Genomic DNA, 16,112 nt, shown 5'->3' with positions numbered 1-16,112 from the left:
GAGATGGGCGGGTACTGGGGGCTTGCTGCCAACCAGTTTAGCCGCTCAGTGAGCTCAAAGTTAGAAGCTGTGGAGAGTCATTGAGGAAGATGCCCAGTGTTGACCTTTGGCCTCCACATACTTGAACACATGTGTGCATGTGTGAGGTCTTCCTTTTTCTCGTGGTGTTGGCCACCAGTCTGGGAGGATGAAGGGAGCAAAGGCTTGCAGGGCTTAATAAGATGTGAGTACAATAGAAACAGCATCTGGGAGTCAGCTTCAGTGAGACGGCTCAGTTTTATTCCAGAATGAGGGGAACCTGTAGGATGGGGACAGCAGATGAGGCATCACCTAATTTGCTTTTGGCAACATGGTCGTATCAACAACTGGAACACAACACCTGATTAGCATGTAGAGGGCAGAGGGGGAAGCATTTGCAGGGAATTGTGTCAAAGGTCAAACTTAAGATAAGTCAGGCATCTAATCACAGAGACTGCTTCCAAGTCAGGTCAGACAGAGAATAGCAAGCCCTGTTGGGAGAAGGGAGTCTTCCATTTGCTCTGAGCTCAGAGAGCTGTCTGGACATGGTGAACTGCAACTTTAAGCAGCAGGGCTCTCCAACACACATGTATCCATACACAGATGAACACACACACACACACACACACACACACACACACACACACACACACACACACACACACACACCCTGTTGGGATTGGGAATTAGATATCACTAAATCTTAGGACTGATTTGGGGAGAATTGAAATGTCATTTAGGATGGGGATCAACTCTCTTTCCAGTCTGGGTGCCTTTTCTTTCTGTTCTTGCGTTAACAGTACTGGCTTAGATTTTTAGTACAAAGCTAAATTAGAGGTCACTAGAGAAGACACACTTGTCTTTTTCTTGCTCTTAAGGAACAAGGACTCAGTGTTTAGTTAGTAACTGGTGTATTGTGGGTTTTCATAGATGCCTTTTAATTGGGTTGAGGGGAATTTTTTTTCTATTCCCAGTTTGCTAAGAACTTTAAAAAAATCACAAGAGGCTAGAGAGGTGGCTCAGCAGTTAAAGGCATTCGCTGCTCTTCCAGGGGACCTAAATTTGATTTCCAGCACCCATTCGGCAGCTCACAGTGGTCTGTAACTCCAGTCTTTGGGCTTTCTTCTAGCCTCTGAGGTACTTACTACATAAACATGGTGGACAGACATACATGCAGGCAAAGCACTGGTACACATAGAATACATGCTTTTTAAATTAAAAAATCATGAATAGATGTTAAATGCTGTCACTTTTCATCTTTATATACAATTTTGTGTTTTTACTACAGTTAGTTACATTAATTCAGTTTATTTTAAATGTTAAACGTTGAACTACAGAAACATATCTTAGTCATGTTATGTTGTTTTCACATCATGTTAATTATAATAGATTCTGTGTACTAATTAATATCTGTCTGACTTGAACTTTTAAATTACATTTATTTGTGTGTGTGTGTGTGTGTGCATCTGACAAAGTACACATGTTGGGTTAGAGGACACCTATGGAAGTCAGTTCTCTCCATCCATTACATAAATCCTAGAGATTGTCTTAAGCTATCAGACCTGGTGACGAGTGCTCCAGCCATTGAGCCGCCTTCAGCTTCTTGTCTGACAGTTATAACATGGCTTACATGGCCTCCAAAAGTAGATGGAAATGCCCCTTCTCCTTTCTGACTGACACTTGTCTTTTCCGTGTCTGTTGGAATTCATCCGTGAAGCATTGTGTTTGAGTTGCTCTGTGGGTGGGTTTTGATAATAGGGACTACATAGATGTTTTTATGGATCTTAAATTTTGATGAATTGTATTTTTCAAGAAATTTGTCCATTTCATCCCAGCCATTGAATTTACTGGCATCAGGTCACTAATCATACCATGTTATCCTTTCAGTGTTTGTGGAAGATTTGCCTTTTCATTCCTGACTTAAGTGCTTGGTAGTTTTTCGTCTATCCACATGTGATGGTTGGTTTAATCAACTTGACACAGGGATGGACTGTTGAGCTCAGGTTGGTCTGTGAGCATGTCTGTGGGGGATTACCTTGGTTATGTTAATTAAGGTGGAAAGACCCTCTCCTAGGTGGCTCCAACAATGGGTGTGGTGCTGGAATATGAGTGAAGACGGGAGCTGAGCAGGGGCATGTGTGCATCATTTATTCCTCTATGTTCCTAGCTGTTGACACGATGTACTGGACCAGCCTCTTGTTCCCGTTGCCATGCCTCCTCCATCCTGATGGACTGTGTCTTCCTGTGAGCTAAACTTAACCTTTGATCCTTATTTTGTCAGGGGCTTTTAATCACAGCAACAGGAAATGAGACCAAGACATCCTATCATTGAGGAATTTATTTGTATGTATTTTTAGGTATTTTCCATACCTAAAAAAATTCTTTATGTGGGTTTCCATCTTGCTTTTCATGGCCTGTGATGGCGCTCTGGCTGTAAGTACAGTGGAACCAAACTGATGGGATGGACGTAGATTCTTTTCTTCTTCCTCCTCCTCCTCCTCTTGTTCCTCCTCCTCCTTCTGCAGTTGAGCTGTGCATCCATCTGTTATCACTTCAAGTGAGTTCACAACAATTTTCTCATCTCTGTGATCATGAAGGATTTCAGTTTGCCAGTGTGGCCCTGCTTCATCCTCAGAGTTAGAAATTCCACAGTGACCTTGGAGAGTGACTTAATGAAGATCCGTGCCTCCCTTTTCAGCACTGTTGAAACTCTTCAGAAATAGAAACACACACAAAACCCCAATGGCCAGTGAACAGTAGCATACATTTCTCACAGTTCCAGAGACCGGCAAGCATAAGACCGAGACACAGACAGATTCAGTGTTTGGTGAGGGACAGGAGTGTGCCTTCATTGAAGAGGTAGATAAGTCCCTTTGGCCATTTGTTATAGGGGTGTTAATCCTGTCCAGGCCCAGTCACCTCCAGAAGACCTCACCTCCTAGTGCTGGCACCAGCACCCTCATTCTGCTTTTTGCTTTTGGGACTTGTTCTTCATCTTTAACTACTTCATAGTTAAGGTCTAATCCAGTCCTAACACTACCAGTTCATTGAAAGCAGGAGTTGCTTCAGGGGATTTAGCAACTTGAAGTTAGCCTGAGTGAAACTAATATGCCTTCCAGTTTATGGGTGCCCGAGCTTAATGTGTGATGTTCTGAGGTGAGTGACTATTTCATAACAGACAGATGTGTGATGTCGACTTTAAAAGTACGTGCATGCATCCCGTCTCCAAAACACATCACTTAGTTAACCTTTAACGTGTGATTGGGGAACAAGAGGGAATAGTATACCATATAGAGTTGGCTGAGGGACTGGATCAGGGGACCAAAGAGTGCCATCTGGGAAAGAGAAGCAGAGTTACAGCAGTTTAGAGATGTGATTTGGGGCAACAGAATTTCACACTTCTGCAGTGAAGGTGATGCCTCCCCACCTTGGTAACACCTGGGTCTCCAACAGGTGGACTTGACCATGCCTGTAGATCATGAGGCTTGCTTTCTGCTTCTGGGCAGCATTAACTCACTGCTGGGCTCAGTAGATTAGATATGGAGACAGCAGGCCTGTGACTGTGAAACTGCAAGAAGCAACTTCAAGATGCTTTTTAAAAATAATACATCTAATCCAAAAGTTCAAGTGAAGTTGAACATTAATTGAAGCTGTCACACAGCTTAATTGAAACTCTTCCTTTTCAAGAAGGCTGATTCTCTTCCCCCAGATGAAAAGTGAATGATTAATTAGCCTGTCATGAAAGGAGAGAATGATGTTAGTAGATTCTGAGTTTCCTGTTAAATGGATTGCCTATTGTATTCCTTTTGGGTTTCCTGTATATATTTTAGAAACACGACTCGTCTTTCCACCACACCACCACTGCTGAAGTTACCAACACATTTTAAGCTCTTCTTGAACAGTGATACTTAATTTTCAGAAGAGACTCTGCTCACTTCATTACAGTACTTAGTCATCTACCTCACCTCCTGTCAGTTCTACACCCATCAACAACCGTGTGTGCCGCCAATGGCAGAGGTAGGCCACCCAAGCCACATCCCCAGCCATGTGGAGTCCATGTGCCGTGTTCATGATCAATGCATCCAGGTTAACACATATCTGATGTGTGGAGATGGTGTGCTCCAGTTACTTCATTTTTTTAAAAAAGATTATTTACTTATGTGTGTGTGGGGTTGAGGGGCAGCTGGAAGAGGCTGTCGGGTCCCCTTGAGTAAGAGTTACCGGTGGTTGTGCTGGGATCTGAACTCTAGAAGAGCAGCAATTGCTCCTAACTGCTGAGCCGTCTCCGAAGCCCCAGTTGCTGCTCTTGAATTCCCTGATGCTTCTGGGTATTTTGTCTTTTCACTTCCACCGTTGGTACTGTGGGTCCATCACTGCCAAAGCCTCTGCCCATACTCCAGATGACTTCGCCTTCCTCCCAAGTCCTTACCCATCACCATGACTTTATAATAAGTTTAGCCTGAGGCTTTGCCAGGCCTGCAAATCTTTCAGCACCTTTACTCCCCAGGCATTGCATAGATTTCATCTTGACACCATGGCTGTCCCCTAGGCCAGCACCCATTGGCCACTTAGCTTCTTCCTCCACCGCTATGTTGTTTCCTTGACAAGGCCCCTGTGTTCCTGGATCACATGATTTATGCCCGTATTTTGGTAGAAAAGCTCCAAAAATAGAAAGCTTTTTACTCATTTATTTATTTTGTCTGTATGTGTTTTAAAATGTCCATAGTTTCTTTTTTGGGTTAAAACTGAAATTGAGGACCACCAGATTGTGATATTATTTATTTATTTATTTATTTATTTATTTATATTTTTCTCTCATATATTACAAACCACCTACAGTTTCCTCTCCCTCCTCTCCTCCCAGTGTCTTCCTCCCATCCACTCCTCCGTTTCCCTTCAGAAGAGGGCAGGCCTCCCAGGGATATCAACCAAACATATCATATTAAGTTGCAATAAGACCAGGAACTCCCCTTGTATTAAGTCTAGATGAGGTGACCCAATGGGAGGAAAGGGGTCTCAAAGCAGGCAGAAGAGTCAGAGACAACCCCTGTTGCCACTGTTAGGAGTCCCACAAGAACAGCAAGTTATATAAGCATAACATGCAGAGGGCCTACATCAGACCCAGGTGGGCTCCCTGAATGTTGGTTCAGTTTCTTTGGCGCTCCTACGGGCCCAGGTTAGTTAATTCCGTGGGATTTCTTGTGGTGTCCTTGTCTTTTTGGCTCCTGCAATCCTTCCTTGCCCACTTCTGCAGGACTCCTCAAGCCTAATGTTTGGCTGTGGGTCTCTGCATCTGTTTCCATCAGTTACTAGATGAAGCATTGATGGGGAATGTTTTTCTGTGTATATGTTTATCTTATTGGTTGATAAATAAAATACTATTGACCAGTAGGGCAGTAAGATAGGTGGGTCTAGGATTTGAGGAGGATTCTGGGAAGTGTAGGCAGAGAGGAGTTGTCATGTGATCCCAGGAAATGATGTAGCTGGGCAAAAACTGCGACTAGCTAACCATAGAGATCTGGAGGTCTGTACAGACAGGCAGGAAATGACATAGATAGGCAGAATTAGAATATAAGCAAGGACAAACAGGAAGTCGTTCTCTTCTCTGCTAAGATGCTGAACAGTCATCATGTAGCAGGCAAAGGAGTTGCAGGTCCGGCATTCCCCAGTAAGATAAGACCACATGGAAATGCATGGATTAATAGATAATGGGTTAATAATTAAGATAGAGCTAGCCAGTAAGAAGCTCAAGTCATCAGCCAACAGCCTTATAACTTATATGTCATCCATGTGCTTCTTTGGGGCAGAGAAGGGTGGTGGGACCTAGCCAGGCCAAGATTCTCAGGTTACAAATCATCCCTGATGGTGACTGGACTAGGCAGCAGTCTATGAGTATAGCAGAACATGATGAGGATTCATTGTATTGATGCCCCCTCCTCCCACATGCCAGTCATGTTTGCTTCTATCCTCGGTCTCTGGACTATCCAGCCTTTGGTCCCTGGCTCTGGAAGTGTCAGGACTCCCTCTCATGGCATGATCTCAAGCTGGACCGGTCATTGGTTGGCCACGCCCCTAACTTCTGTGTCACTGTTACCCTAGCACATCTTGCAGGCAGGACAAATTGTAGGTCAAAGGAAGGTTTTGAGACTGGGTTGGGGTCCTAATCCTTCCACTGGAAGCCTTGCCTGGTTATAGGAGATGCCTGGTGAAGGTCTGTCTTTTCTTTTTTTTTTCCCCCAAGATACATTTTCTCTGTGAAACAGTCCTGGCTGTCCTGGAACTCACTGTGTAGATCAGGTTGGCCTCAAACTCACAGAGATAAACCTGTCTCTGCCTCCGGAGTGCTGAGATTAAAGGTATGTGTCATCACTGCCTGGCTCAAGCTCTGTCTTAGTTAGGGTTTCTATTGTTGTTCAGAGACACCATGACCACAGTAACTCTTATAAAGGAAAAAAACAACCAAACATTTAATTGGGGTAGCTTACAGTTTCATAGGTTTAGTCCATTATCTTCACAGGAGGACATGGTGGGATCCAGGCAGACATGGTGCTGGAGAAGGAGCTGAGAGTTCTGCATCTTGATGTGCAGGCAGCAGAAGCAACTCGTACACCCTGGGTGTAGCTTGAGCATAGGAGGCTTCAAAGCCCACCTCCACAGTGACGCACTTCCTCCAACAAGGCCACACCTATTCCAAAAAGGCCATACTCCCTGATAGTGCCATTCCCTATGGACCAAGCATTCAAACATATGAGTCTATGAGGGCCATTTCTAGTCAAACCACCACAGGCTCTGAATCTCCCCTTACTGAGAGTCTTAGCTAGGGTTACCCTCTTAGATTCCCAGAAATTTCCATTATACTAGTTTTCTACCCCGCTCCCCAAATGCCCCCAATTCCAGTTGTCTCTCCCAGTACTCTCTACCTCCATCTTCCCCAACCTGATCCCTCCTGTTCCCAACCCCAGCTGCACCCAGCCCACTATGAATCTATTCTGTTTCCCCTTCCCATGGACACCATGTGTCCTGACTTGAGCCCTCCTTTACTTAGCCTCTCTGGGTCTGTAGACTGGGTTATTCTTTACAGCTAATATCCACTAACAACTGAATACATACCATGCTTGCCTTTCTGGATCGGAATTACCTCATTTGGTATGATTTCTTTTTTGAGTTCTATACATTTGCCTGCAAGTTTCATGATATTATATTTTTAACAGCTGAGTAATACTTCATTGTGTAAATGTACCACCTTTTCTTTAACCATTCTTTGGTTGAGGGGCATGTAGGTTGTTTCCAGTTTCTGGCTACTATGAAAAAAGATGCTATGAACATAGTTGAGCAAGTGTCCTTGTGTTATGGTGGAAATTCCGTTGGGTATGTGCCCAGAAGTGGTATAACTGGGTCTTGAGTTAGGTTGATTCCCACTTTTCTGAGAAACTGCCATATTGATTTACACAATGGCTGAACAAGTTTTCACTTCACCAACAATGGAGGAGAGTTCCCCTGCTCCGTTCCCATGTCCTCGCCAGCATTAACTGTCATTTGTGTTTTTTTTTTTTTTATTGTAGCCATTCTGATAGGTGTAAGATGGAATTTCTGAGTTGTTTTTATTTGCATTTCCCTCATGGCTAAGGATGCTGAACATTTCTTTAAGTGTTTCTTGGGCATTTGAGATATTCTCTGTTGAGAATTCTCTGTTAAATCTGTGCCCCATTTTTAAATTGGATTATTTGGTTTGTTGATGGATAGTTTCTTGACGTCTTTATATATTTTGGAGATAAACCCTCTGTCACATGTGGAGTTGGTAAAGCTCTTTTCCCATTCTGTAGGCTGCCATTTTGTCCTATTTACAGCGTCCTTTGCCTTACAGAAGCTTTTCAATTTAACAAGGTCCCATTTATTAATTGTCAATCTAGTGTCTACTCTATTGGCGTTCTGTTCAGGAAGTTGTCTCCTGTGCTAATGTGTTCGAGGCTATTCCTCACTTTTTCTTCTGACGAGTTCAGTGATTCTAGATTTATGTTGATGTCTTTGATCCGTTTGGGACTGAGTTTTGTGCTGGGTGATAGAGATGGATCTATTTGAATTCTTTTACGTGCAGATATCCACTTAGACTGCATCATTTGTTGAGGAGGCTGTCTTTTTTCCATTGTATAATTCTGACTTCTTTATCCAAAATTCAGGTGTGTGAATTTACATCTGAATTTGATTTGCCAAGATGTCATGTCGACCCAAACAGTGCACACTGTGGTCATTTACCCCCCACCCCCCACTGAAACTTGATGATTTAAACCCTGTTGATGAAGACATCACACATTGGTCACAGGACATGGAAACATTCAAGCTGCTACTGACCAGGAAGGCACCCTTGTTATTAGTACTAGCAGGTGCTATGCAGGCTGCTGGGGGCGGGATGGGGGAGTCACTGTTGTTCTAACCCAGCTGTGAACCCCATAAATGGCAGTGACTGGCAAGGCTTGCAAAGTGTGTCATTTCACTCTCCATCTTTCGTTTGAATCTTACTTTTTTTTTGTTTTTTTTTTTTCTTCAGAACCATGTTCTGACTTCCTTTTGCAGTTGTTTTGGGGATGAGAGTGATGATTTCTTTTGTCTTTTAATAATTTGGGGTACCAAGAGCCCCAGTCTTTCATTCTTCCTGGAGGCTCATTTGTGTAATTTTCTCTCTCCTTGGGCATGCTTTCCTGTGTGCTGTGACTGGGTTATTTTGGCTTTCCTGCTTCCGTCCAGCTTTTCCTAACCAAGGGCATGCTGTGGTTTTGAGACATGTTGCAGGATCAGAGGGATTTCCTCTTCCATCTTTCTTAGAATCCTACCCAGGAGTAATTCCAGGTGCCAATTCTGCTGTCCTCAACTTGTGAAGCGTTATCCAGCAAATCTACCTGCAGTGTTCTCCTTTGTTTTATTTTGGTGCAACATGGTTTTGCTTAGGTTTCCTTTGCCATCTCAGGTCTTTTGGTGCTCTCATAGGAATTTTGGGATCCCTTCTTAAGTTGGAGAAAGTTATTTTGGGTATCAAAAGCCACCACTGTTACTCTGGGTCTAAATCTCCTTTTATGTCTGGTAATGTTTATTCTTATAAAATTAAATGCTGTTCCAACACCTGGCGTATAAGTTTACATCTCATTCTGATTTTCTTCAAGAAGCATTGGTTTTGTCTATTTCCTCTTATTCTATTTACAAGATACTCTTTCTTATTCCTCATTGTCGTGTCCCGTTCTCCCCCCCCCAGGGTTTCTCTGTGTAGCTTTGGAGCCTATCCTAGCACTTGCTCTGGAGACCAGACTCACAGAGATCCGCCCTGCCTCTGCCTCCCGAGTGCTGGGATTAAAGGCATTGTGTCTCCTTTTTTAATGGTGTTTGTTTACAGTCTCAGTGTTGGTGTTTACTAGATTCTTTCTGCTCTGGATATAGAATGAATACCCATCAGTGTCTTTTGTAATTCTAGTCTATTTGCTGTGAGTCCCCTTCATTTGTCCTTATCACAGAAGGGCTTTACTTCTCCCTCAGCTGTGAAGGAGAGCTTTGATAGGTGCAGTAGTCTTGATTGGTAGTTATTTTCTTTCAGGATCCAAAGCACATCATTCCACACCCTCGTGGCGTGTAAGGCATCTGCTGAGTAAGCTGTGGCTAGCCTAGGGTGTTAGCCTTAAATATTACTTGGCATCTCCATCTTGCACAGTATTAACAACCCAATCACAGTATGTCTGGCAGTGCACTTCCATGGTCATGGTGTTTGAAGTTCTAAATGTTTCTTGTACCTGGATATCATGTCTTGCTCAAGATTTTGGGAGTTACTTCTGCTTTCTTATATAACCCAGAGCCACCAGCCCAGGGGCCTTCCTACATCAATCATTAATCAAGAAAAATGCTCCATAGGTTTGCCCATAGGTCATTGTGGTAGAGGCATTTTTAAATTGAAGTTTCCTTTTCCCAAATGACTCTAGCTTATGTCAACTAGGCAAAAAACTGAACAGGACATCCAAAAATACTAACAATTGGTGAACCCAAGTGGGTGTTAATTGTTAATTGCACTGTTACTGTACTGAAGATCCCACCCCCACCCCCAAGGTTTCTCTGTGGCTTTGGAAGCTGTCCTGGAACTAGCCCTTGTAGACCAGTCTGGTCTTGAACTCACAGAGATCCGCCTGCCTCTGCCTCCTGAGTGCTGGGATCAAAGGTGTGCACCACCAACGCCCGGTTTACTGTAGATTTGAAAAAAGAAAAAAAATTAGGGGGAATAGCAATGGAAAAGAACTTAGTCTCCTAAATGAGGAGATCCATCTTGAATAATACTATTGACACAGTGTACGTCTGTGTGATCACAGTACTGCTGTATTCAACAAGGAGAGACTAAGACTGGGTGGAAACAGGTCTTTCTGGAAAAGTTACCTCTCTCTCTCTCTCTCTCTCTCTCTCTCTCTCTCTCTCTCTCTCTCTCTCTCTCTCTCTCTCTCTCTCTCGTCTCTCTCTCTCTCTCTCTCTCTCTCTCTCTCTCTCTCTCTTCTCTCTCTCTCTCTCTCAATTGAAAGACCAAATTGGTGCGAAAGTGGGTTTCGGCTGGCCACCAGAGGGCAGTGCAGATTCTCTGTCCTCCCCAGGCTGGTCAACACCTCAGAACTGGCGCCACACGGGGGCACTATTCTCTGCAGGAAACCATTTTAAGAGCTAGACGGGTTCATTAGCAGAGCCCTGGATAGTTGCAGACTTCCCTTGCCCCCACTCTCAATTCTCACCTATGGATTGTTTCTTTAATTTTTTGGCTGTTCTGACTCCTGAGCGTTAGGATGTGAGGGGTAAAAAACTAGCTTCTTATGTGTGCTCCAAAGGCCACTAAGGTGTCTTTTTTTATTAGGATCTGTCTAAACATAATCTTATTGTAGTAATATTTAGATTTTGGGGATCTATAATAAAACTAGGGATTCCATATGAGTTTTTTTCTTGGTTTTCTTATTATTTTTTTTTTACCTCTTTGAAGTAGCTGAATGAAACCAGCCATGTTTCTGTGTGTTTGCCCAGCAAAGAGTCATTAGTGTAGATGATGAAAATCATCCAGCAGTAAAAAGGTGATTTGTGTTAGGTGGGTCATTCTGTCTCCCAACTCCAGTGCCTGTGGGGCTAGATTTCACTAGAAGTAAAAACCACACAGGCAAGTGGGAAGTAGCTTCCAGTTTTTGAGCTGAGGAAAATTACCTGAAGGGGGTGGCAAGCTAGAGGTATAGTTAAGATTCTGGGTTCCTTCTCTTCTCTTCCCTCTCTGTCCAGCTCCCCCAGTGCCTCGAGTCCTCTTACTACAGGCTTTAACTTAGTCTTCAATTTGCTTTTATAATTGCTTTATTTTCACCTCCTTACATCTGACAGTGTCAAGTAGACTCCAGGAGAGGGGGCTAAGCATTTGAACTAGTGTTCCTCCAACCTGTCACCTGTTACCATGTAGGTTTGTTTCTCATAACCTGTGGGTAGATCAGACCTTTATAAACAGCCACAGCTGCTTACTACAGGGATATATTCTGAGAAATATGTCCTTAGATGAGTTTATCATTGCAAACATCATAGAAAACTTATCCAAGCTAAGACATAGTTATGTTGCTATTAGACAGTGTAACCTTATGCCCCTATCATACATGAGGAACATCTTTAACAAGGTGTTAATATGTGACACATTACTGTACATGTAGCAAAAACATCAGTGAATTTGGTTTTACAGATTTAGAATGTAAAACATTGTAGCAGAATCCCAACATACTATAAATTCTTCAAACTGTACCCATTCCTGAAGTCTCAGTTCTGGACTCCTCTGTTGTTTTGTGCAGCTCCCAGCAGCCCACCATAGCCTTCTCTGCTTTGCCTCCCTATGGTGGACAGTCTCCTCGACATTAGATGGAGACACCTGTTCTTATTATTTAATTGCTTTGTTCATCTGTACATCACGTGATCAGTGAGATGGTGAAGTGTCAGCTGATTGTGGCATTGTCTTCTCAAACTCTTTAGTCTGAGATGTATTACTTTTTAAAATACATTTACATATTTCTTTACTGCTGATGGAATTTTGTGTATCTTCCTTGAAGTAATTTAAGAATAGTTGAACAAGGGAGAAGGCTTGGTAGAATGTGTGCTTAGCATGGATGAGGCCCTGGGTTTGATTCTTAATGGCACCAAATAATAATAATAATAATAATAATAATAATAATAATAATAATAATATAAAAAAATAAAAGGAAAATCTGTGTAGTTTCACTTACACATTTTGTATTTAAATACAGGATTACTATTTTCAACATTGTTATTATTTGTATCTTTCCCAGTGATCTGGCAGCTAATGTTTTTGTGTTCAGGTGTATGATGAATATTGTTTCCAGTAGTTTCTCTGTGAAAGGCTTTAGGGACTGTGCAATCCCTTAGACTGCTGTATGCTTTCAGAGTTGGTCCCTTACAGTCATTTTCATACTTGACATAGAAAATTTTCAAAGCCTTATTTGCCAAACTATAATACTTTAATAGCTATAATTGTCTAAACTTCCTAATTACATGTTGAGCATTCTAATGCCTGTCAGCACCGCTGCTTCCAGGCAAAGATTAAACATCACGTAGGCCAATCTCTAATTTTGTAATAGAATTCAATCCATCTGACCCAGTTCCTGGGCTTATTTCAGACGACAGACTGATACTTATCGTGAAGCCACTAAGAATATTTCAATTTAAAAATTGACCTCTGGGGATCTGTCTCTTTAGTCCTCTGGTTATACTTAACGAGCATACTTTAAAAACACTCTTGAAAACTGACTTTATGAATGCATTTTCAAAATGTAATGTGGTTATAAAATGTTTCTAGGGCAAAATGTCTTTAAAACTGACAGTCTTTTTCTTTATAGAGATACTTTCTAGTGGGGAGCAATCATGCAGAAACGAAATACCGAGTCTTGAAAATTGATAGAACGGAGCCAAAAGATTTGGTCATAATTGATGACAGGGTGAGTAGCAGACCTCACTGCCCATGGAAGCTTGTTAAGAGCTTTTTTTTTTTCCCCATTATTTTAAGAATCACACATCTACATTCTCTAGTCTGGCTTCTAGAAGTTACTGGTGTTGAGAAATCAGGCAGAATTAAAGTTTGTCATTCAGTTTGGTTTGTTTCTGAGAGCACACACTCTCCCTGTAAGATAACAAGTGCATTTTCTTAAGCAGCTGACCTCTGAGAGTTGAGTGTAACTTAATACTGGATCTGCTGAAGAGATTGCATGTGACCGTGCTTCACTAGGAAGCCGGGGAGTCAGGGAGACTTCTGTGCAGCCAACTTTCATTGTGTGATGGAAATCACATCGCATGGTTTGTCCTGCACTCAGAAATGGCAAGCAGTTGTTAGCTAGACTGGGGAGGGCTGAGGCTTAGTGTAAGTCATACAGGAGCATGAGGCTGTTAGCCAAAGGTACAAGGTCATGTAATGGTGTTGAAGTGTTAATTTTAGCTTTTCCAATTGAAGGAACTTACCCTGAGTAAGTTCTGGTCCTGAGGTTCCTGGCTAAATATTTCTGAATCCATATTGGCTCCTCTTTTATCAAGTATGTTAATAGTTATAACTTTGAATCATTTTCATTAAACTCTTTGCAGAAGTGTTCTGTGTTCTCACAATTATGGATAAATTCATTATTATGGTTTTTGATTTCCTGCACTGCTTCTCAGAGTCCATACCCTGGGATTCACCTGGAAGCTTTTATTAATATGATGAAGTGGTTCTTGGTTTCACTCAGAGGTGGGGATGTTTTATGGGGAGACCTTCAAGAAGCCAATAGTTTTCATCTCATTTTAAGGGGTTCACAAACTTTAAAATAGGTGGATCCCTTTGATCTCTGAATCCCAAGTTCAGAATCTAAAGTTCTGACATAATTTTTGAGCTCAGCGATGCAATCCAGGCACCAGCCTTAACTGTTCAATTATAGAACCTGCTGCCTTTTTACAGTGATAACTTAGTCATCTAGAACCTGCTGCCTTTTACAATGATAACTTGGTCAGTCATCTAGAACCTTCTGCCTTTTTACAGTGATAACTTAGTCATCTAGAACCTGCTGCCTTTTTGCGGTGAGTGATAACTTAGTCATCTAGAACCTGCTGCCTTTTACAATGATAACTTGGTCAGTCATGTAGAACCTACTACGTTTTACAATGGTAACTTAGTCATATATGATACAGTGCATGAAATCACTGTTGAGTCTTGCAGGCAGCTTGCAGTTCTCAGAGGTAAATAGCTACCCCGAGGGCAAGCACAGCCTTACGGTGGCCTCTGCTTGTTTCACAGCATGTATACACTCAACAAGAAGTGCGGGAACTTCTTGGCCGCTTGGACCTAGGAAATAGAACAAAGACGGCTCAGAAAGGGGCGTCTGGGTTGTTTCGAGCTGTCTCTGCATTTGGTGTTGTTGGTAAGTGATGTACCTCCTTCCTTCCAATCTCTGTTTATGTTGACACAGATTAAAGAGAGCTTATATGACTCTATAGCTGTATAGTCTTAACATGTCACCTGTGGCTTGGATGGCTTTAAACATCATTGTCAATCAGTTGGGCTACATTTGAATGGGGTTTGCCCTTGTGCTCAGCACTGCTCAGGTTTGTATAGACACTAAGGAATAGAGAAATGCTTGGAGAAATCTCCTGTCTGGCTTGCTGTGGAATGCTAAGTAAAAATGAGCTTGACTATAAAACGTCTGCCCTGCTGCCCTTCAGCTAGTATTACAGATAAAGTCAACTGGTTGTAAAAAGAACAGGAATTACCCCCAAGGACAGGCTACAGTAGAGCATGTCACAGAACCTTCTTTGGATGATGTCTTAGTTAGATTTTCTATTGCTGTGATAATTCCATGGCCACAAGCACCCTGGGGAGGAAATGGGTTATTTGGATTTGTTTGTAGTTCATCATCCAAACTGGATGTAGTCATCATCCAGAATTCAAGGCAAGAACCTGGAGGCAAGGATGATGTAGAGGCCATGGAGGGAGGCTGCGTACAGGCTTGGTACCACTCACAGTGAGCCAGATCTTCCACACCAGCCATCAATCAAGACAGTACCCTACAGACTTGCCTATGTGCCAGTCCTAGAGAAGCAGTTTCTTGACTAAGATTTCTTCTTGCCAATGACCCTAGCTTATACCACATTGACATAAAAACTAGAGAACACAGACAGTGACCACTTTCCTACTCAGTGAGAAAGGTTTCCCAAAATCCCAGAGGTAAAGCATCCTATTCTCACTATATAGTGTAAGTCACTGTGACTCAGAGATGCTGTTTCTGTTTACAGCAAGTTCAGCAGAACTTCGGATAAGGGATTCCAAGCTGTTGTAGCATTGTTTTCAGGGAGACTGGACCCTTAGTTTACTTCAAAGACCTGTGTTGTGGGCTTCTCTCTCTCTCTCTCTCTCTCTCTCTCTCTCTCTCTCTCTCTCTCTCTCTCTCCCAGCCCCCTCTCTATCTATCTCTCTCTCCCTCTCCCCCCCCAGACAGGGTCTCACTGTGTAGCCCTCTCTGGCCTGGAGTTTGCTATATAGATCAGGCTGGCCTCAAACTCACAGAGATCCTCCTGCCTCTGCCTCCTGAGTGCTGATGAAAGGTGTGGCTCCACCCCTGGCCTGATGTTGTTCTCTGAGTACAGTCTGCTTTAGCCTGAGGCTGCTCCTTCACTTTTATTCAAGCTGTCCCCTTTTCCTTTCCTATAGTTAGATGCTCTATAGTCCCCTCATTGTGATAGATCATTAAACTGGTCTTTCTGCCTAATGACACATTAGTTACTTTTTCTCATGGTTGTGACAGAAGAAGGGTTTGCTTGGTTCACAGTTGGAGGGTGCAGTCCTTTGTGGCAGGGAAGGCCTGGCAGCAGTGGCATGAGGCTGCTGGTCACAGTGTGTCCACAGTCAGTTAGAGAGGAATGGACCTGGTGCTCACCTCACTGTCTCCCGACTTCTCCTTTGCATTCAGTCCTGTCCCCTGGTCCATAGTTGGCACTGCACTCTTTCAGACTGAATCTTCCTGCCTCAGTTTATCCACTCTGGAAATGGCCTCACAGTCTTGTCCAGAGATTTGTCCCCTAGGTGATTC

The 16,112-nt window shown here is 42.8% G+C and overlaps 1 protein-coding gene across 3 annotated transcripts in view; it reads left to right on the top strand.

Moving 5' to 3' along the window:
* The window catches only part of Fig4 (FIG4 phosphoinositide 5-phosphatase), a 96,223-nt gene that overhangs the window by 6,879 nt on the left and 73,232 nt on the right, over positions 1–16,112 (top strand). The window contains exons 1-3 of one of the 3 annotated variants that reach the window (XM_035440363.1): positions 4,012–4,035; positions 12,903–13,001; positions 14,324–14,447. The exons of 1 other annotated variant lie outside the window; for it this stretch is intronic. In XM_035440363.1, coding sequence (XP_035296254.1) covers positions 4,027–4,035; positions 12,903–13,001; positions 14,324–14,447 — 232 coding nt within the window. In that variant the 5' untranslated portion in view covers positions 4,012–4,026. Of the gene's footprint in view, positions 1–4,011; positions 4,036–12,902; positions 13,002–14,323; positions 14,448–16,112 lie in introns of those variants that run through there. One more of the 3 variants, XM_027402195.2, reaches the window with a different exon arrangement.

This window comes from Cricetulus griseus, chromosome 2, assembly GCF_003668045.3.
Source record: "Cricetulus griseus strain 17A/GY chromosome 2, alternate assembly CriGri-PICRH-1.0, whole genome shotgun sequence".
NCBI classification, from domain to species: domain Eukaryota; kingdom Metazoa; phylum Chordata; class Mammalia; order Rodentia; family Cricetidae; genus Cricetulus; species Cricetulus griseus.
This window is presented reverse-complemented; position numbering and strand designations above follow the sequence as displayed.